The sequence below is a fragment of the Gallus gallus genome, chromosome 12, assembly GCF_016699485.2.
Source record: "Gallus gallus isolate bGalGal1 chromosome 12, bGalGal1.mat.broiler.GRCg7b, whole genome shotgun sequence".
NCBI classification, from domain to species: Eukaryota; Metazoa; Chordata; class Aves; order Galliformes; family Phasianidae; genus Gallus; species Gallus gallus.
The window spans coordinates 6,054,142-6,077,141 of record NC_052543.1 but is presented as its reverse complement, the minus strand read 5'-3'; the positions used below and the strand labels follow the sequence as shown (position 1 = coordinate 6,077,141).

At 41.3% G+C, this 23,000-nt stretch overlaps 1 protein-coding gene and 1 long non-coding RNA gene across 11 annotated transcripts in view; both read right to left on the bottom strand.

The window, feature by feature from the left end:
* LOC112533383 overlaps positions 1 to 12,811 on the bottom strand; it is a 212,600-nt gene extending 199,789 nt beyond the window's left edge. Inside the window, exon 1 of the long non-coding RNA XR_006931346.1 lies at positions 12,672 to 12,811. This is a non-coding gene — a long non-coding RNA (uncharacterized LOC112533383). The remainder of the gene's footprint in view (positions 1 to 12,671) is intronic.
* A 2,935-nt stretch (positions 12,812 to 15,746) lies between these two features.
* Positions 15,747 to 23,000, bottom strand: part of FBLN2 (fibulin 2) — a 115,374-nt gene continuing 108,120 nt past the window's right edge. For all 10 annotated transcript variants that reach the window (XM_040646675.1, XM_015293442.4, XM_015293443.4 and 7 more), the window contains 4 exons: positions 21,984 to 22,100; positions 21,028 to 21,156; positions 17,687 to 17,810; positions 15,747 to 16,671 (listed from right to left, as the gene is read on the bottom strand). In XM_040646675.1, coding sequence (XP_040502609.1) covers positions 16,314 to 16,671; positions 17,687 to 17,810; positions 21,028 to 21,156; positions 21,984 to 22,100 — 728 coding nt within the window. In that variant the 3' untranslated portion in view covers positions 15,747 to 16,313. The remainder of the gene's footprint in view (positions 16,672 to 17,686; positions 17,811 to 21,027; positions 21,157 to 21,983; positions 22,101 to 23,000) is intronic.

Below are 23,000 nucleotides of genomic sequence, written 5' to 3'. Positions count from 1 at the left end.
TATGGAAGTTAAAAATGTAGGAAGAGTGTATGCATTTCATTGACCTTTACATTAGTTAAGCATTTGAATTTTAATATATCTATGATGCATACTTCAATTAAAGTGTAAAACAGAACTCTGAATTCAGACTCATGATCTATGTATCACTGAAGCTTCATTCTAAATCCAATTCTGCCAACAGGCTCCTTTGCGGTAGGAGCTCCTTGGCTGTATGCCATAGCCCATAGTAGAAAACAGCTTGAAAGTTGAAGGAGAGAACCTCCATTCAACTTTTCAGTTAAAAATAAAACCTTAAAATTTTCCTCTGCTTATCTTTCTATTCAAGCAAAAAAATCTAGCTGGCTTTGTAAATTGATACAGAGAAGAATTCTCTTTTGCCTATACCGAATGGTTTTGTAGTATAGTTTCTCTGCAGTTTCCATCAAGTATAGGATAATACATGCATGCTCATCTTCTTGATGCAGAGATTTTACACAGTTCTTAGTGCTTGACTGAACTGTATGGAGATTAGAGGAGTTTTGCCAATTTTCTTGCTGCCACAGAAGGGGAAGGCTATATTTCTCCTACCTTCAACACTTCATAGGAGGCTATTCAGTGAAAAAATTAAAAAATCCCTCAGCATAAACTACTGTGGGGTACATGAGGCTCAGAAACCAGCCTGAATACTTTCTTCTGTATAGAAGTGGAATGCAACGAGCATAATTTTAACAAATAATCACTCTAGGGGATGTTAGAAATAATAGATTCCTCAGATTGCCTCTTTATTACCTTTCCTCATAGGTCTTTAAGCACTGTATATTTGTAGTGACTGAAATACATTCATCAAAATAACCATTACTGCAGTGTTTCCAACATGTTCCTTTTTTCCTTCCACCTTCTCCTGTACTGCAAAGCTACTCAATTCCAAAAGATGCTAGAAATCACCTGTTTGAGGAGATCTCACTGTAGATTTCCATTGACTTTGAATAGATTACTCATAAGAATAAATGAACTAAAGAACAAATTGGTTTCTTGGTTGCCCTGCACCAGGCCAGACCACCCTTGGAACTAAGCTCCTCCTGGAGAACATGATGCATAGCCTACGTAGCCATCAAGATTTGAAGTGGTCCAACTTGAAAAGCCTGCCAGCATCTGTACTTCATCAGGAAAGCATAATCATGACAGAAATCTCTGGTTTGCAATTTTCTGGAAGTTTGTTTAGTTCTGAACAAAATCCTTGAGGTATAGCATAGATATTACGCTTTTCTTAGGTGCAATGGCAGTACCATTGCATTTCTGACTGTTTTGGCTGAGGAATGTAACACTGCCTTGCTTTAGGTCAGTGGATGCCTCTCGAGGCCTTTATCCTCTGAAGCTGAGAAAGAGTTCTTGCAACAATTTATCATGAATGACAAAAGACTTTATAAATACTGTTCTCATTCTGGCGTACCTATAATGCTTAGGTGGTGTTTTCACTCAGAATATTATCTCAGAAGACCAGAATCGTTTGGCTTTAGTGGTGTGAACACAACCATAGAAGCAGAGCCTTGCAGCCTGTCTGCTTCAGGGCCACCAGATCAGCACAGAGAAGCAAAGCTCCAGAAGGCAGAAATCTGAGAACGAGGGCCTACCTCTAACACTCGAGCTAGGCATTACCCAGCAATCTGCGTTGTCCAGCACCTCTGAAAGCTGTTTGCTGCCCATTGCTCACCTTGCAATTTTTGCATATTCTATTAAAAATAAATAGTGTTGACTCAGCACATCCCCTAACTTGCACTTTGCTCCACCTCAGCAGTATCATGCTTTATTTATTTATTTATTTTGCAGCTGGGCTACATTAGTAATATAAATTTATGCCATAACTGAAGGTAGTGGCCACCAGCCATAAATTTACTGGGACTTGTAAAAACAAAAACACAAAAACATTTGCACAGCTAGAAGAAATTTTGGGACCAGAAGGGGAATGACAGCTGTAATGTCACCTTCCTGTAGTACTGTGCAGTACATGGGCATGATGTGAGAACACAGAATCATAGAATGGTTTGGGTTGGAAGGGACCTTTAAGATCATCTAGTTCCAACTCCCCCGCTATAGGCAAAGACACCTCCCTCTAGACTGGGTTACTCACAGCCCCATCCAGCCTCACCTGAAATTCTTCCAGGGAGGGGGCATCCACAACCTCTCTGCATCCTGTTCACATATCACCACCCTCACAATAAAGAATTTCTTCCTGACATCTAGTCTAAATCTACCCTCATCCAGTTTAAAACCTTTCCCCCTCATCCTGTTGATATGTGCCCTTATAGAAAGTCCCTCTCCAGGTTTTCTGTAGGCCACCTTCAAGTACTGGAAAGGTCGCTATAAGGTCTACCGCAGAGCATTCTCTACTCCAGGCTGAAGAGCCCCAGCTCTCTCAGCCTGTCCTCGTAGGGGAGGCACTCCAGGCCTCTGATCACTTTAATAGCCCTCCTCTGGGCCTCCTCCCATAACTCCATGTCCTTCTTGTGCTGGGGGTTCTCCAGGTGGGGTCTCACCAGAGCAGAGAGGCAGAATCACCTTCCTCAACCTGCTGGTCACACTTCTCTTGATGCAACCCAGGATACCATTGGCCTTGCAAGCACGTATTGCTGGCTCACATTGAATCTTTCATCAACTGACACTCCCAAATCCTCCTCAGGGCTGCTCACAAGCCATTCTCCACCCAACTTGTATCTATGCTTAGGATTACCCTGACCCAGGTGCAGGACCTTGCACATCACTAACTGCCCACTGAGAACAAAGAGTTCTACCTCAGATTTCAACACAACACCGGTCAAGTTTCTCAACCTGATGCAGTACCAATTTACACAACACAGACAGCTAATTAAGCAAGGTCATTGTGGGTATAACTCTAAACACTGTGGATTCCATAGAATGACTCAGAACCAGTGCAGGTTGTGCTAGCACATCCTGAGCCTGGCAATGTGACTGAGGCTGCAGCCAAGCAAGGCGGAGGGTGCAGGTGTGGGATGCAGCTCCTGTGAAAGCACTGCAGTAAGAAAACTGCTAATTAATTCAATGCCAAAATACTTGCTTAGGTAAAAGGCTGCTTCTGTAATCTATGCAGATTTAAACAGCCGAATTGCAGCTTTAACATTGCTCTGTTTGCATTATTTTTCTGAAAGACTCTAAGACTTTCATCTTTGAGTAGAAATAACTGTAAATCATCTCAGTTCAGACGTATGTGATGGTACCTCCATGAAGCCCACACAGCACAGGTCCCACTCCTGCCCTCAAAGCTCGCATATCTCTAGAAACTCTTCTACCACCCCTTTCCCCCTCCCTCTCATTCATAAGATCCCCTACAGATCCATAACCTCAAGGGAACGGGGAGCAAAAACCAAGAATTTCCCTTTGGGTATCTTTGGGGAAAAGAGTGTCCTTGACACTACGTGGTGGTAAGAACTCAATGAAGTACAAAATGTAATTTCTTCCATTTCAAACAGAGACAGAGGAAACTATAGCACAGTGGCAGCCTTTTGGGGTACCTTGCTGCAGGAACAAGGGGCAGTAGCCTGGGGACAGGTCAGGATTAGTGCTTCAGGGGACCGGTGTGATGGGCTGGGAGTTACTACAGAATCAACTTTAAGAGCTGCAATCCAGAATAAGCAAAGAACTTCTGTTGATTCTCCACTTTACTATCTATTAATGTTTCACACAAGGATGGACTGTTGAGAAATTAAGAAAAAACATCCAATGAGCACCAAATTTTTCCTATGAAATTTTGAAGAAAGTCTGACTTAAAGGATCCTCAGACTGTCCCTTCAATCAATTAGCCAAGATATTCATTTCTATTAATTTCTATTCTATATAAGTTGGATAACATAAGATCTGATTTGATTGCATTATACAATTTTCTAGCTTAACACACAGCACACACATATATATTTTCATGGCACTTGTATGAGACAGAAGAACATTACATTTCACTATATATCTGAAAAAGCAACGTTGATGGACCTTACAGGCAACGAATACTTTTCAGGCTGAATGCATTGACTAATTTAGGGAAAAGGAGAAAGAAACAATATTTCTTGAAGATATTCTAAAGCATAAACTGGCTGTCTAAGGTTACATTGAACGTTTCTATGACCACAGTAAACCCTGGTCTTCTGAACCTCGTGGGCACCCCATACCACATCCAATCTAGCTCAACAATCTTCTACAAAAAGGGCAACTAAGTACACTTTGTGTATTAAGCTTCTGCCTCAGCCATAGGACAGCATTTAGGACAACATAGTATAGAAAAAACCCAGTTCCTTATTCCTTTAACAAAAAATGCAGCATATCATTCACTATCTTCTCACCCATCTGTTCTGGTATCCCCTCTGAAAGCCACAAATGAGTTTGGGTTTTTCTTGTTTGTTTTAGCTTATGTCAGTCCATAGTTTACAGAGCAAGATCAGTGGTTGCTCTGGCTTTGTGTGGTTTGTATTTGTTCTTTGTAGCAAGTTCTTTCTGAATTATGCTGTATGTTTCCTATAGGACAGACACATTAAACCAAAACTGGGGAGATGTTATCTCCAAAAAAATCTGCAGACTTTCTGCATTTCTCAGGACCAGCACCTAGGGAGGTTGTTAGGATAAAGCACTGCATTCATTGGAACTGGGGGGAGGCAGCAATTGACAGTTCTGGAGCACCAGGAGAAGCTACCCTGACCCACTCCTCTTCTAAATCAGATTTGTGTTTTCCATCAGGAAGCTGGCAAAGGGAAACTTAAGCATTATTATTCACTGAATATGAGGTTATTATGCACTATGATACAGATGTGATACAGCGCAGCCCCTAAATCAGATCTGCCTACAGACGTGGTAGAACAAGACAACAAAAGCATCAGGAGAAAGCCTGAGCAATGAACTTCTGCAAGGCTAACAGTTACTTCAGCAAGCTCAACAGGACTCATAGGAGTATTGTTCAAATTACATTTTTATTAAGACATTTAGGTCAATGTTAAGCTGCAACTTCCTCTTTCTCCCCAACCATTTAGCAACATCTCCGCATACAGTCTACATTAAAGGCATCTATTTCAGTTGGGGCTTGAATGTTTTTCAGTTCCAGTTCAAATAAATCATTTGATCACTTTCCATCACTTACTATCCTATCACTGCCTGTCCTAATAAGTAACACATTGAATTTATCACCACCTTCTGCCACCATTTATCATAATGTCAACCACTATCATCCTTCAACAAGCCTCACCTCAGCTCTAAGGATACACAGGATTTTGCCCACATGAACTTAATAAGAGACATACTTTCTGAAGCCCGTCTGATGTTACTAACTAAGATGGCTTGTATCTTAGTTGGTTCCCTCCCTCTTCTTTTTCCATGGGAGTAAATGTGGCTTTACTGCCACAATAAGTAGATTTATACATATATTGGACTTCTTTTTTTACTCCCATCTGTTACTTAAAACCTAATAACAAACAATGAAATTATTACTCAGTCCATAGGATACCCCTAATCTAAATTAAGATCCAGCATAAATGACTGCTTATTGAAACTTGCTAGGTGAATAAATATTCAGCAACAAAACCCTGAAGGGTATCAAAATAAACTCTTCCTCTCCCATCCTTTGCTTAACCTCCCCAAGGCATCCAGGAAATACAACATGCCTTAAAGGTGGGTAAATACAGACAATCTTATCAAGAATGGGAAGACAAGTCTACGAGTCAAAACCTACTAGTATAATTTTGGTCATGAAGGTCTTGGGATACAAGAGAGATAAGGTCTGAAAGGGAAGGGATCATATCTTTGTTGCACGTAAGGATGCAGTGTTAAAAAGCAGCAAGCCGCGGGATCAAAAATGCTTTTTCAACTTGTACGCTCTAAAGCTTGTCTGATGGGTTTTTTTTCCAGGTACATCTCAAAAGCGATCCTATCTCTCCCTGCAGGCTTACAGTGCTTAAAATGTCGACTCTTCAAGATGTCTGCTTTGCACCTTTCATCTGTTTGCAGAGAAGAAGCTGCCTTCTATCACTGCTTCTCATCCCTCCCACACTCCTGTAGATAATAGTTTACAATTAATTGATTACTTTTACATCAGCATTAACCTCATTTCCCTACACAAAACTAGTGACAGAGACCACAGAGCATGCCATATGAAATCCTATTTATAGGACCCAGCACTCTACGTAGGCAGAAGAAAATCTTGCCAGTAAGTTCAGTGCAATACACGCATGATAAAAATCAGTTAAAAATCCTGAAGAAAGACCTAGGACAAAGATTAAAGGCTGGTGGGTGTAGTGAAATTGGCTTCAGTTCTTCCCCCCAAAAAATAAGAAAGACTAAAGCAAACTGGAAAAATGCTAAACTTGTATTTCCTGTGCTTAGGTAGCATTTACTTTTATTGTATCTGAAAAAGAAAGTCTGTCACAAGTCCATGCAGTGCAGGTTAAGGGACTGCACATTTCCCATTCTAGAGGAAAGCAAGGTGAATGGAGCTTAGCTGATTTGCCCACTCACTGAAGTCAGTAGCAGTGCAAGGAATTAAGCTCTGGTCTTTTCCCAAGAAGGTGTCCACAGCACAGCTGCTCTCTGTCCTTTGAAAAGAGCATGCCCACAAACAGCCAAAGTCAAAACAGCTCTTATGGTCAAGTTCCACCATAGTTTTGCAGAGGGCAGAAGGGAGACTAGGCCACTTGGCCAGCAAAGCCACACACATGCTTAAGCCTCTCAGCCTTACCCTGCCAGGGTCAAGTGGCCTGAACACAGATACAGCTTTTACCCACAGAAATTCATTTATACACTGCTAAGATGCATGGCGACCTCAGCAGTAAAGAAAATGAGGCCCAAGAAATTAATTGCCATGTTCTGGGCTAGCCTCCATCTCAGCAGCATACAGGCAGTGCCACCTTCCAAGAGCAAGGGTACAAGGCCACAGATCAGGGCAATGATGCCTGCATTCCTAATGAAGATCACAATCTTTCTACCAGGCACAAATGGAAAAGATGCAGTCTCTTGGCCACAGCTGCTACCCGGGACAGCCCAATCTTCAACAGCCTACTCACAGTGCGCACTCACATTACAAATGCCAGCCACGCTTACATATTCATCGCCAGCAAGAAATCCACCCACTCTTCTGGCTCCTTTCTTCAACATTATGTCAGTCTGCTATAAGCCAGTGAAGCCAGCTAGCTCCCTGCTCAAAGCCCTACACTCATATAATCTAAAATATTCCTTCCTTCTGCTTTTGCCAGCTTTCAGCAAGGGGGAATCTTGCTTCGTTCCATTTTTTTTTTAAGCCAGCCACATGCCACACTGCAATGATTTCATCAAAGTCTACACGCTAATCTTGCCAACAACCCAGAACTGAAGTGCATCTGCTGAACCATGGTAAGCCTCAGCACTCACAGTTTGATGGATTTCATTCCTTGCAGCAATGTCTCAAAATGGTGCTTTCCAATTCTACGTAGTGGAAATTCTCCAAGAGCATGTCTCTCCTAGCTTCCAGTACCCAGCACGCAGACCAAGCACAAGAGATGGAGCTTGCTGTGCAGATCAGATGGTCATGGCAGAACAAATGGACTGGCCTGGAGGTGGGCTACTTCCCCAACTGCTACTCATTAAAAGTAGGTAATGAACCATACAGTTTATTGTTTTAGGGTCCTTAAAAATGTTACACCATTGAGGCTAGTTTTAAACGTTTATTGTGCCTGTTAGGTAATCATTAGCTGACAACATGACTAGGATAACTGCAACTGGTGCAGTCATCACTTCTACCAATTGCCCTTAAAAGAAAGCCTTGATTTTGCAGAACTTTTTTTTTTTTTTAAATGGGTGATCCCCTATTTGTTTTTCTTTTTAATTGATTCTTCCATTTACTGCCTCCCTACAGTCCTCTGACAAACTGATTATAGGCTCTGGGCCTTTTCTTCTGAGTAGTTTGCTGTTCTGAAGGGCTGTCTTACAAACAAGGAGGGAGGACAGTAGGACTTTCCTTAAGGAGCTCAAAAATCCTCTTTTAGTTTATTCCATGAAACAAAGATCAAATCAGAGCATCTCCAACATTTCTGGGAGTCTTTACATGTACTACGTATCTTGAGATGTCTAAATACTGTTCAAGTAAACTGAGGTGTCTACCAAAAAGAAAAAAAATGCAAGTTTTGTTTGAGGTAGGAAATCCTTTCATCTCAGCATTGAATTGAAATGTGAGGATTATTGAAGATGTCAGCATTTCTGCAATAACGGTGATTGTGAATCATCAAGGAAGAGGAGTCAGAACTGCACATAGGCTCTCCAACACCTTCAGCCAGAGGCTGCACTTCTGAGCTAAGTGTCCCAGCCCAAGCTTTCTCTGGGAACCTCAAACCTCCAAGCACTGCGGTGAGCTCCTGAACCTCTGCCACTCAGCACAAAATATTCTTGGCAAGAGCAAAAAGGGCACTTGTTCCAAATAAGGAGAAATCTAGAAACTGGTTTGTCTCAGCACCCTTGGAGCCAAGCAAACCAGTCAAAACTCACGGAGACGGACATGGGAAGGAAAAAAGAAGAAACAGAAAGGCCCATACGAAGCAGTAGAGTGAACTTATGACTGTCTGTCTGGCCAGTACCCGCAGATCTCATTAAAAAGCAACAATGATGAAATATAGTGGGAGTAAGCACAAAGATCTGATGAAAGACCTTGAAATGTTTATGCTAATACAAAGTTTCAGTTTCACGTTCCACACAAGATTGTAAAATAATAGCAGTGCCAGAAAACAGAAGAATGATCTTAAAGTTTTGACTTGGAAAAAAAAAAAATAATAATCCCAGCTGCTCAGTTTTCCTGTAAAGCCTGGTTTGCAGGACAGGTTTAAGAAGTGGTTCAACTTGTTTGCAAGACAGATCAGAGGTGGAGCTACGCACTTCATCAGGCTGCAGCATGGCCAAAATCTTGACTTAGAGTTTGGAGAAACAAGATCTGGCAGAGCCCCCGGCAGCCAGCAGCAGAGCTGCACAGGTGGATGTGGCACAGCCTCGTTTTACACCATGGAGAAACCACCCCATCACATTCACAGTTCCTACATAAGTGTTCACCAACAGGATACTGATGTGTGGAGAAAGAATAATTTAACATCTTGAAAACAAGACCTGAAAAAAATACACACAGGGAGCTCACGTGCAGTTTCAACTCCAAACAATTATTACTGAGTCTGACTGCCCCCATTCTATTTCCTTCCTGCTTTGAACAACCAATGGTCCAAGAAAAGCAATCAGCAGAAGAAAAATATATTCTCTCTATCTTTGAACTGCTGTGACAAGTTTAAATGCATCATTTTCTCTGTTCTCATAAAACATATTTCTTCAGCGGCTAAGATAAGAAACGAGGAGAAAAATGGTAGGAGAAGGTAGGGGGGGAAACTATTATTTTGTTAAGTAATTAGATCAGTGTTAGAAGAAAGTGAGCCTACCCACAAATCTTTACGTTATTGATTTTGAAGAGAAAGCTGCAGTACAACTGAGATAATAAAACACCTTAATTTGCATTTGAAAATGGCAATCCCTGCCTGCAATATAGCAATTTACAAAATAATTCAGTTTGCGTAATGGCAAAAACCACTGACAAGTGGCGGGTTTAGGAAAATAGTGGCTTCAGGTAACAACTGGTCTTGGACTTGCTTTTCTCAAAGTCTTCCAGGGTCAACAGGTAAAGAAAAAATATCCTCCCATCAATCCTTCACTTTCTATGACCAGTTCATCAATCATTACCATGCAATTACTTTCCTGAAACATCTCCACTTCAGCTGTTCAAGACTGTCAGCTGTATCACCACTAAAATGACAAATAGAAATGAGAATAAAAATAACCAGGTCTGTCTCCACAACATTGCCCCAAACTGAGTGAAAGGCCTGAACACCGACCCCGGGCTGTGCCAGACACTGCTATGGCGATGCCCGCTGCTCTTCCCTAAGTTAAGTGATAGAAGAGGTGATGCTTAGGGACACAAGCTGAAGAACCCAAAACCCATGTAAGAACAAGTATATAACATTAAACACCACATTTGATTTCTTCCACAAGCACACTCAAAAAAGAAAAAAAAGGAAAATAAGTCATTATTTATTAGTGATTTCCCTGGGCAGTCAGTCAACAACACACTCTCTGGTAATTCCCAGCAGCATCCAGAACAGCTGCCTTGAAACCCGCTACATTGCACAGTTTAAAACTATAGTGTAATTTAAATTACTATTCTTCAGATTCTGGACTAGTAGATCAATAGCACTGCCGTGAAACCAGCAAGCTGCTAACAATGGTGCAGTCTCTAAGCAATCAATGAAGAAAAGGTTGATGGGTTTTTGAACGATTGCGGTTTTGAACTTTTTATAGGGACAGAATAGAGGGAAAATGCCTCCTGACAATAGGGGAAAAAACAAGAATACTATAGGATGCAACTGCGGAAGGGAAGAGAGGCTACAAGCGGAGTTTATAAATGAAGAGATGAAGATTGCTGCCGATTTAGAAGCACCAAATACAGCGTGTGAGTCCAGAGATTTCTAAGAACAGGCAGATTGTGGGGCACAGCTAAACGGGGACTTCTGCAGTCCTGGGCAGGTAAACTTCATCTGTACAAAGCAACTCAAATCTCTCTGCACTGCACGCTGAAGACTTGGGCTCTACTTCAATGACACACAGATTTCCAGCACAACATACCCACAGCAGAGATGGGGAACACTTTGTACCTCCTTTTCTCCCAATGCTTATCAATCAAAGCCACTAAACAACAATAACAAACCAATCCCAACCACCAACCACTCTTCACACAGAGTAAAAGACTGATGGAAAGGTTAGAGAACTCTTATACTGTCTGATTAATACTAGTTGTCAGTTTTTTTTTTTTTAAAGCATCCTTCCACCCCTTCCCAATTTACAAGTCAAAAAGTCTTTAAAAAGTAGTATGGAGTAACCATAATCAAGTACAAGTCATCACTAAAAAAAAACAGAAAGCTATTTCTCAAAGGTACACCTGAAAGATAATAAGATTAATTGTAACAGTTCTCTGCAGCAGCTAAGATTAACTGGGATTATTCTTGTATAAGCCTGTGAAGGACATCAGTAAGAGAGTGAACTTCACGTTTCAATGGCTGCAGCAGCAGCAGCTCAACACTCCGTCTTAACTACAGGACACAGTTTCCCATGGCACATGTCAGATGTGGCCTGTTCTGTCTCCTAGTCACAAGGACCTCTCAAACCTATGACCTTTATCCTTTGCTTAGAGCATTTACTTTGTTATTGCTAACAAAAGCTAACTTTTCATCATGATGTATTGCCTAGAAAGACCTGTGTGCTTGTCAACCCCATATCACTCCTTACATGTTTATTCAAATTCCAAAAATGGTATCACTCTACTTCAAACATACTTCATCCTAAGATTATCAGCCTTTTCCCAAGCTGAAAGCATTCCATGTACAACTCCTTGCCATTGATCCTGGGGAGAATCAGTCCTCTACAGAACGTGTGTCTGCAACCAGTAGTTCTGTAAACACAATGAGCCAAAATCCCTCTCTGGAGCATAGCTCATTGGTGCCCACAATAACCAGAACAGCATCTCTATGCTTCCATTCTCTCAAAGCCTTAATATCACCATTTTGGATGTCTCCTTAATTTAAGTGGAGTCTGTTGTTATTAATGTTTTCCACAATTACTTTCTAAAAACGGTGACGCAGGGAGAAGTTCACCACTTTGCGTGTTTCGCTATTATTCCAAAATAGAATGAGACTTCTAATTTATTGTGGGGAATTTTTGCAGTTAGCACAGTTCTTGGCTATGGTTCAGACCACTTGTTGATGTACAAAGGATCTCCTCCCCTCCCTCCTTTCTCAGTACATAGGGCACCACATTGACATCCTATTCCTCTCCATGCCCAGCTAAAAAAAGAAAATCCATAACACATGTTAGAGTTTATAACCCTACTCTATCAGGAGCTTTTGCTCATGGAAAGCCAGTGTTGATACCTTCCCTGAGAAGCTCCCTGAGCCAGGTAGGCTGAAAGATACCATTCCTCCCACACATCAGGCAGCATGAGAAAAGCCCATGGAGCTCCAGAGCAAGGAGAGGCACCAATCTGCCATCTCCGGCAGTGTGTGTCAGGATACATCGAGCAAGAGCCCTTGAGGAACAAAAGCTGAAGGGCTCCCAAGCTCTGGAATAGTCCTACCCATAGACTACTATTTGTAAAGCACTGGAAAATTAGAAAAAAAAAATGTTTTAGAAGACAAAAAGCTCAATTTGTGACTTTCATTTCACATAATGGAAACTGGATATAATTAAATCCTAGTTCTCAACAGCCATTTCAAAATGAATGTCTCCATCACGCAGAGAACCCTAAAAGTGGGAAGATATTTTTTATTTAACCTCAGAATCTATTTTTACTCCAGCATCTTAATTCTCCCCAGCTGGAACTTTCTCTTCCTCACAGCACAAGTGGGAATAATGGAAGCATGAAAAGAGAGAAAAGAACTATAAAGAACAGGGAAGGAGAATCTGCAGCAGCTTCCTCACATCCTCCAAACCAGATGAAAGCAACTTCTTGCCCTTCAAAGGTGTAAAGGATAAAACTTACCTACCCGTAAAGGACACTGATTTTAAATCACACACACAAGGCCTTACTTAGGACCACACAGAAATCCAGATTCATCACCATAAATATTTATCACCAGATAACCATAAAATCTTACTTTGTTTGTCTTGCTCTTCTTTGCTTTCCATCTTGCGCATACAGCTTTCAGCACTCTCTTCTTTCTAGACACACTCTGAAAAGCAATACTTCTCAGAGCACCACCTCTGATACCATACAAGCAAATAATGGCACAAGCACACAGACCCAGCAGGCAAAGGGGAAATAACCCTCGTCCAGTGCCCAGCTCCACCCAGAAGCTGACTGTAGGCAGGTGCTGTGGCCCCCAACCAATACCCAGCTCCACCCAGAAGCTGATTGCAGGCAGGTGCTGGTACCAGCAAAGGACTACCAGCTGGGGAACATAGAGGCAATTTGTTAGTTTCACAATGACCCCAGGCTCCCAGTGCTGTAGTCTATAGATGGGCAGCAGTCCAGGTAATCCCCATTAAGAGGGAGCAGCTGCACTTCCTCCAGGGAAGTGTGTGTGTGCAGGGGAACTGTCTCCTCCTTGACTGACTCCTTCTCATAGCAGAGGAATGAGGGGAAGGCTCAGGATTTCCCGGGCTCCCTGAAATACCCCCCACCTTGTGCTGCTATGTGTGTTTCAAATGGAACCTTTGCAGAAGAGCCCATCTCACGACGTAATATTAAAACCATTGTTGCTGTTTATCCTCAGAAGATGATCCAAAATGTAAAATCCCTTACTTTGGAATCTTTTTCTTTCCCAACTCGCAGGACTAAGGAATAAGAGATACACAGATGTAAAGAAATAAAGGTGGATAAAGTTCTGCTTCTGTGATCTTGGAGCTAATAGCAGAATTTGGGTCCACTAAAATGTACAGCTTACTCTTCAGTGATGTGCAACCATACTCCTACCCACCACTATGAACAGAGTGAGAAAGGCACAAGAGGAGCACTCTGATACCTGTTTTCTATATTAAGCTCACAAAGGAATACTAGCACCGACTCATCAGTACCTGGAGTAATCCGTACGTGTGTATTTTTTACATACAAAGAGATAGGTGCAAAAAGGAAGCCATTCAAAATTCTAGCTAAAGGCACCTTTCTCACCCAGGTACTGCTACTTACAGCATTCCAAGTACATCTTAAGAAAATTCCAGTCAAAAACACCCCTCGTGTTTCAAACTGTAATTGACCCACTCAAGTCTCCAGCACACACACAGGTTTTCATTCCTTCTTCCTTACAGCAATGCACATGATCTTCCTTAGGACTGCTGGATCACCCAAGAAATATGATCACCAAATACAAAGAGGTCATTTCATAGAGGCAGGGAGTAAATAATCTGAAAAATTGAACAGAACATGCATTGTTCAAAAAAGTCACATAAAGCTCATTTCCAATCTTCCAATCTACCACCAGCCTTCTCTTTGCTTGGACCCATTTCACCAAGCAGCCATTTCTGTATGTATCAAATGCCTGTTGTACACAGTGCTAATGATGACGTTATTTTATAACACAGCATTTCGCTTATAATCGTATGCAAAGCCTTTCCTAAAACTTTCTTCATCAACTACCTGTCTATAAAATGAAAAGTCTGTGCTACAAACTGCCAGATCCTTAATATGATTGACTGCGGTTGTTTTTAGTCAGCAGAAGGTCTCTGAGTAACAAATGCCTCGTCCATTTGTTCTCTGACAAGAAAGGCTGTTGGCGCATGAATATCATTTACGCTCAATCACATACTAATGCTGATGGAAAACTCTGGGTTTCAGTGACTCCTATGTGTCCCACTGGGGCATGGAGAAACGTATCACCACTTAACATGTATGCAGCATAATGAATCTGGAAGGCTCTCCTCCTCCTTCTTGCAGTTGCCTCTTCATCTTTCCAGGCCTGCTGCTGTAAGATATGCATTAATTGAAATGACAAATCGCATAAACATGTGTTTCTCTGTTGGCATTTCTTTGCTAGAAGCTTATGAAGCCGGTAGCTATGGAAAACAAAAGATAGATGGAAGATCACTTTTACAAAATTACTTTTATAGACAAAAAAAAAACCCAACAAAACAAACAAAAAACAAACCAAGAAACTTAATGTATGCAAACTTTCAGATATCCCATATTTTACAACTGAGGAATAGCAATATTTCTTCTCTAGCAGTAAGTCTTTATGATGTGAGACACAGAAAGATTTCTGCTTTATCATCAATAAGGGAGTCTGAATTAAAGAAATAATTTACCTGAAGTGGTAGAAGTTGGCCTTGGGACGTAATGAATACAGTACATCTCCCTTCTCACCCTGCCGGTGGTGGTTACAAGATTTTAAGATGTATTTCAAACAACTATTTTTACAATATAATAAAAGTATTGATTGTGGCATAAAAAGCCATAAGATTTAATTTCTCTTTCTCTCTCTCTTTTTTTTTAATTAGATGTACACACCGCTCAAAGTAAGAATGACTGTAGAAAAGAACAGATTATCAAAATGCAGTGTAAAAAACAGCACTATATTGTAGCTATGTTTTTCCATCAAAACATTTTATGGAGTAATTATAGCCAGAACAAAGGAAGTTCAGTGAATTTCAACACTGGAGCTTTTTCTTTTCCCTCAGAAAAAGAGACGCTCTGATGTTCGTTTCTAAATTCTAACAAACACTTTGATTATACTAAGCCTTACCACATCTGGCCTTCAGCTTTGGACCTCTTCCAGTTTCCTGTGGAACTAGAGGAAATCCAACTCAAAACTTAAGTTGTGCTGTTTCTAAATGGCATAATACAAACCACCAATTTAACTAGCATTTTCCTCTGCGTCATTTGGTAACACAACTGAAGTAATTTTCCTGAAGAACAGAAGCAACTCCCCTTTTGTTTATTTAAAATTGCAAATGACTCCTCAGCAGCACACACAGGATTTAAAATAAAGGGCAGCAGTTGATTATTTCCACATTTCCTCTTTGACTTTCCTTTAAGAATTATAATACATCTAGTCTGCACATATGGTTACCTAAATACAATGCTTTTGTGCAGAGAAGAATTCAAGAACCTATAGCAAACTATTAAAAATGGCAGTGCGAGCTTTTCCCCTGAAGCACAATATCCTCTGAAGGCCAAGGTCTTGCCAAGGTCTATCATAGGAGCAGTCCTACTAAAGCAAGGCTCAGTCATAGGCTTGTTCACTGGTGGTTTTCTTTTATTTATATATATTTTAAGGCAACATATTATAAAAGATGGAAGGAGAAAAACAAACCTGTAATATGAGGTGAGTCAACTGTCAACGTATATGCACAGCCCTTGACACAGTATCTCAGCAAAGAAAAACTTCAGTGGCCAAAACGTAAGTTTGTGTACTAAAGAGAAACTGCTCAAGCCTTTTTCTCCTAATGCAAAAAGCAATGTTCCCAAGTGGACATCTCTCCTCTCTAGTGCAATACCTTGTAGATGTGACTAAACCTAAAAGTAATTTCTAAGAAAAGATTCTTGCATGTAACACAATGTATGTACTGCCTTCCTAACCCTCCTTTTGCTCATTGTCAAATGACGATGTGAAGAATTATATAAGAAAGCAAAACAACAAAGAAAAAAATTAACTTAATTTACACAACCAATAAAAAAAAGTTTAAAGCAATGACAGGAAAATAACATAAAGGCTAGATATGTTAAATGCCAGTTCAACAATATTAAGCTTTGGTAGAACAGGTAAAGAGCATAGCACCAATAAATTCCAATGTCAATACATGCTTCAGTATGTATGAGCTGTGATGAAAATGTAAATTTTGGCAAGAAAAGTAGTGTACGTTCCCTGACGCCACAGTTTCATTTCAACATCTAACAAAAAGTCTTTGGGCTCTTTGACCTGTCGCTGAAGATAGACAATGCCCGTGTATGAGTTCAGCCTCCGAGTGCTGAAGTAGTTTTCTTCATTTCCTTTGTTGATCGTAAGGATTATGTTGTCTCCAGCATAGGCAGGCGATGGTCCAATACGGAAAATGTGTGCTGGGACCATGATGTTGGTTTGGAAGTTCAGCTGGTAATAGGTGATGCGCACTGGAGTATTTTGGCAGTCCAGATAATTAAAGCAGCTGATTCGTTCACACCTCCTATGAGAAGCAAAATGAAGAACTGTCAGTGTCCAAGTAATGGGTAAATCATATATGCACTTCAGAGAGCTGCAAAGTCAAGGAAGCCTTCAGCCTGTGCTAGGCAAACAAGAGTCCCACCCTTCAACTGTGTAATCACCAGCTGCTTACTCTGCTTTTATAGCATCTGTAAAGCACTGGTAGATGACGAAACTGTCAGAGTACAACAAAGAAAGAAAACAATCATGGACCAGCATATAGCTTGCAAGGAGTCTGATTCATCACTGATAGCATAAGCTTGGGACAGTGCTCCAAGAAGACCAAAACATGGGAAAACCAAGTCCTCAGCTTGAAAAGCTGCTAACTCTATTAGGCAGGAAAAGAATGTTTTAAGTGATAAGCAACTAAGATTTCCTACAGTGAATGCAGCTTTGCATTTTTGAAGGAAAGAGATTCTCTCCAAGTTCTTCCATATTTCTGTTTCTCTTGCAACTCAACTGTTTCCCACTCTGCAATGCAGGAGTTCTTTAAACTTCCCTCTGGCTTTCCAAAGTGCTGGCAGGAAATGGGCAGGGAGATCTTGGGGGTCCCAGGTCTTCTTAGTGGCTTAGAAATTGGGTGCTATGGGGACCTACAGTTCCTGAACCTGCCAGCCTTCTTATCCTACTGCCCTTCAACGTTTCAACCATCTCTGAGAAGCTGCAACATGAATATTAACCAACAAGCCCTAAAAGCACTTTAAGAGCTGCAGCAGTAGATTTCTTAAAACTTAGATACAAACAGAGCCCTTTTAGAGCTTTGGTAAGCATGGGAAAGTATGACTGAAGCTCTGGTGAGTGCTGTTACATCTGGAGATAAATGGAATCTCTGGGGTCTGGAAGAAGGAAAAGAGAAAAACTGACAATTCTGTGCATGAGAACGCTATGTGCTCCAGGGACCAAAGCAGTTTACTACAGCTGGGAGTGCTCTGAACCACCCCCATACAAAAGCACTACATAAGGCCAAACATGGCTACTGTTGCAGTGGCCATACTTACATGTCAGACACCTTTCTGTAGTTGGAGGGGCACTCAAAGGACAGGCAGCGGAAACTGCCCTGGATGTTATAGCAGGACTCCGCAGCTGAACAGTTGTGGGTTCCTATTGCGCATTCATCAATGTCTGAGGAGAAGAAATCAAAGGGAAAAGACGTGGTAAGTAATCACCATTTATGGGCTGTAATGTGCTTATGAGACGGACTGTGTGCTCATGAGAAGCAAGTCAGGGTTTGGTTCTGTGAGCTGAGGGCTCCCACTTTGGCTGCTTGGTTGCTGTGTCCTCAGAAACTCAGCCCACTGCCCACAGATCTGCGCTGTGAGAGCCACAGAAGAAACAGAGGATGCGAAGTGCACAACAGGTAGGCTGTGTCAGGTTCACCATGTCGCTTTTTGGCTTTTGTTGTGACAAGTGAAGCACATCGATTCCAACCCTGTTACAATTCATGTCTTCTGTGAAAAAAAAAATCCTCCCTTGGCATTATCAGTTACTAAAAGTCGTCACACGCAACAAATAAGGAGCCCACCATTTCGCGTAAGCAGCATGTGATCCCTCTTGCACTTTTTGCAAGTCCTCCCTCTGCGTGACAAAGGCCGTGGCCAGACGTGGCCAGGGCTGACTTCTGCAATGGGCCAGGTTTGTTTCTTGGCTTTGCAAACATTTCCGCACTCCTGTGAACCGTACTAATCTCATTTCAAACGTATCTGATGCAACATGGGGTTTAACTTCCAGTGGAGAATAACCATGAGAAAGAAAAGAGTTTTAAAACCCAAGGTCCTCCTGCCTCGCCACTTCCCGCTGCAACAAAACAAACCATGGAAGGTTCACAATGAACAAGAACATCTAGGCAGAACCATCTGTGTTGTCATTTTCTCTCTTGCTCCTGATGCATCAGAATCTGCAGTAAGTAATATTATCAGCTAGGCTGAAAGAAACAGAATGGTATAATCGTGTAGTGGTAGGCTAAGGCAGCAGAAACCTTAACTTCTCAGAGCACCCAATCTGAGACCAGATAAAGCTCAAAGACACTTAATGGCCTAGAGCCTAAATGTCGGTCCCTAAATAACACATATACATAAGTCCAAGCCATGGACCTTCAAACACTGAAAACCAGATGCAATAACAGGAATCTAGCTTAAACAGAAAATATTGGCAAGGACCTCACAGTCACACTGTGTACTCCCAAATGTCTAGACAACGCACGGAGGCTTTAAAATGAAATAAATGCTAACAGACCAACCACGTGAACTGTGCGGGACTCTGCAGTTCTGCCAGCTGTCACAGAGGAGACAGACTCTTTGAAGGAAACCTATCGCCTCCCCCTCCCCACATCGCCCCGGGATGAGAACTGATCTCATACACTGCGCTGACTGGTTTAAAAGTCTTGCAAAGAAAGTATACAATAGGAAGTAAGAGAGAAACAAAGTAAATTAAATCCCTCGCTGATTCTCCAAAGTGCCCCTAGGTGAAAAGAAAATTTCTTCCATATTGCAATCATTGTCATGAAAACACTCACTTCACCAGTTTGGCTACGCTGCAAAATACCATACACAGTTTCTCCAAAAAGATCCATATGTTGAGATGCTGTTACATGAGACACGACTCATTTGTCTGAAAAAACAGGGTACAAAGAATGTACCACCAGTAACTCCTAGGAACTGCTCAGATGATGGGCAAGTGAGGCCAAATCCTCACCTGATGGAAGCCAGCACGACCTTCTTGATTATAATCCAGCTGACATCAATTCAGACTGTTTTTCTGACCATATTTTCAGGAGGCCTCAATACCTAACCCTGCCCAGACTTGTAACTACACGCTTGCAGAGCTCAGAAGTCTGCGTTGTGTGTTTATTTGTGCAAAAAAACGGCAAATAACCAAGTGTTCTTTCCAATGCCTGACGAAATGCCAGCTTACTCAGACATCTACAGAGCTGCTGCACATCTGCTGAGTTCTGCAAGTAGACCAACTTCATGCTCTAAGGAGGCTGCACATACCAGATGGTATAAGTTCTTTGGAAAGGTTTTCTGTATGTTACCATTTAACTCAGCAGGGCTGGTCTATGTAAAAGGAGCCCTTTTCACTAAAGGTGAGCGTGCAGTGAGGATTCATATGATAGACAATACAAGTACAATCTGTATGTCCATGTGCCAAACATTCTTCCTCCACCTCTAGCACCAGGAGCACAATGAGAACCTCCAGCTCAGGAGAGCTGTGCTGGCAGATTAATGCAGTGATTCACACCGTTAGCTCTGAAACACATCCTCATCTCCAGTCTCAGTGCTGGCTGAGGTGGCAACAAGCAGGCCAGCCCTCAAAATTAGTGACAAACACAAAAGCCTGAGGAAAGTGAAAGCTGCAGGTTTTCTGGAAGGTGACTTTTACATAAGAATATAAATGCACGTGGATGTAACTGGAAGTGGATTCTGAAGTCTTACTCAAAATCAGATTAAAAACAATAACAGCTTGGGAAGATCCTTATTGTCATTCAGTTCATTTCCTGCTCCCAAGGCAGGTTCAAGTATGCTCATACCATTCGTGATTTACACAGTGTAAATTCACTGCAGTCACCACCAAGAAAAGAATATAAGCATAGGGAAAACATAACCAAATGTTATATGAAGCGTTCCTGAAAAAGTAAGAGCAGGAAATGCCTGGTAGTGAGTATAACCGAATGCAGGAATGCATGTAGAGTACATAGAGGTAATCAGATCTTCAATCTTCATTACAGAGTCACTGCATCCTCTGGAAATGGAGGATTTTTGCTTCAAAAACAGACAGCTGCACACCAGATGAAAAACACGAAGCACTCAGCACACATTTCTATGAATCAGAGACAAGGGATGTTGCAGGGGAGGACACATGTCAGTTACACTAATACTGAGTAACACCAACATAGTTAAGATTAGGTGGCAAACTTCAGGATGTCCACATCCCCCTTACAGCTCCTACATTCACTCTCTTAGTTTTCTGGGGCAGGAAACCACAACTTACAATGAAGCCACAGATTTATGCATCTGACACCTCCAAAAAACCAGATCTAATGAACAAAGGTGTCCATGCAGCCCATGTAAGCAACCAGATGCCCCAGTTTGGGTGATGATATGAATTCCCTTAGGAAATAATTAGCTCACATCTACACTTAATAGCCTCACCATTTTTCTCTAAAATAGGGAAAAAATGACATTGTTGATACCAACATCTGGCAATTTTGTCAACTTAGCAATGGCTTTTTAACAATGGCTAACACAATAGAGAATTGATTAAGTTATCTTAATGTCTTAGACCATCCTGAGGATTAAACCATCACGACATACTCCTTTCAGCTCCTTAAGCTCCTCCTTACCTCGACAGGTCCTTCCATTTGCTGCCATGGTGTATCCCTGCTCAGGACAAGCGCATTGGTAACTGCCAGGAACATTCACACAGCGGAAAGTGCAAAGAATGCCTGCGCTTTGCGTGCACTCATCGATATCTGGGGAAAACAAACAACCAACCAACAGCAAAATACAATTACAAATACGAAAAGAAAAAAAAAAAGAACATTAGAAATCTCAAAGGAAAGGCAGTAGAATGCAAGGAAATTTGTACGTGATTCATTTCTAAAATATTCTTAAAGAAGAATGCAACCATGGAGATTTGACATTGGTCGATGGCGCTTTCTGAAACATCAAACGCTGAACTGCTCCATGAACTCATGGAAAGGCACAGTGAGTTTGGGCACATCCGGGTTTGAAAATGCTACCCCAGTACCTCAGCAGTTCATCCTCTAAGATTGTTTTTGGAGCTCTCTTGTGCTTGGAAGACTGCGGGTTTCTTCACCAGTTCTTAAACAGAGACTCTCTGAAGTACATGCCAGCATAGCTAACATTAAGAGGAAAAGCTAAAACCCTTACTCACTCCAATCTGATCACTCTGCTGCTCATTCACTCCTCACCAGCAGAAGTCAGAGAAAGCCTCCATCCAGCCTTGACTGAGTGGTAGTTATAGCTGATGATACATAAGTAAACCCCTCTCCTATCCCAAAGTTTTCAGCTGTAAGCTGTAGCCCCATGAAACAATAACATCACTGGTTGTGTTGTCACACAGGTATCTTCCAGCCCCAAAGGGGCATGAAAATGACTTGCATTTTCCAACAGCCAAAGTAACTACTTGCAGTTTCTGCAGCAGGGAACTCACTTGTGTAACTCACAAGTATCCTCAGGCATCACCTGCAGCATCAGGTGCTCCTGAAATTTAGACAGCACTTACTGTGAAGGAGTGGTATGTACTTCACTTGACCCAACAAAGCAGCAGCCTTACCTTTACAAGAATGGCCATCTTCTGCCAGCTGGAAACCTTGCCTGCAGTAACACTGATAGGAACCGTAAACATTGGCACACTCCTGGCTGCAGGGACTTGTATCACATTCATTCACATCTGCACCCAAAAATAAAGGTACAGACATTGTCTTATTGGTTCAGAACATAATCTCTCATTATTTCTTGCCTCTAAAATCAGCTATCAGATTCTTCTGACAGAGTGGATAAAGATAAGCTAATTTGTCCCAAGAAGATGTGTCTGCTCCCACTGCAGAAAGCAAGGAAGCACAAGGATGTACAATGCACCTGAATTTCATTTATGTATATGCCAGTGTAAACATGGCAACATTTGCATACGTATATAGCAATGTAAGCATGACAACATTTATTTTGGAACTTTATATGCTACCGTTAATTAAAAATAGGTTAAAAATAAATAAATCTTTTCATTCCATCTATCTTTTTTAAAGTTCTGTCAGTACTGAGTTTCATTTATATTAAAACTGGAATGAATTCTCTCCTATTCTAACATTACTGTGCTTTCCTTTTTCTCTTGTCTGGAAGGAAAGGAATAAGTATGTGAGGAAAAAGAAGAAGCTGAAGAAAGAAAAATAAATCAATCAAAGCTTTGTTTTAGCTGAAATATTTCAAATGGGATCCAAAAGCTTTTACAGAATTTTTGATTGCTTTTTAATTCACAGCAAAAGTGACTGTGGGACAAAAGATGTGCCACTGTAACATTTCAATTGCAGCACTCCTATCCATTGTAAAAACAGAAATTTACAATAGCTCCACATTTTTGATGAAAGAAAATAAATATTAAGAGAAGTTTTATTCATAGTGAGCACCAGTGAATTTGTAAAGGTTGCAACGCATCCAAATCACAGATACTGGAAGGTCTGTGATAAGAGATGTTCTTTAGCTGGAGAAGAGTATCTCGGAATGCATTAAAATCATAATCCCCTCTGCTTCGATACACCAATGTTTTCCAAAGCCCAATTGCCTAAACTATGTGACA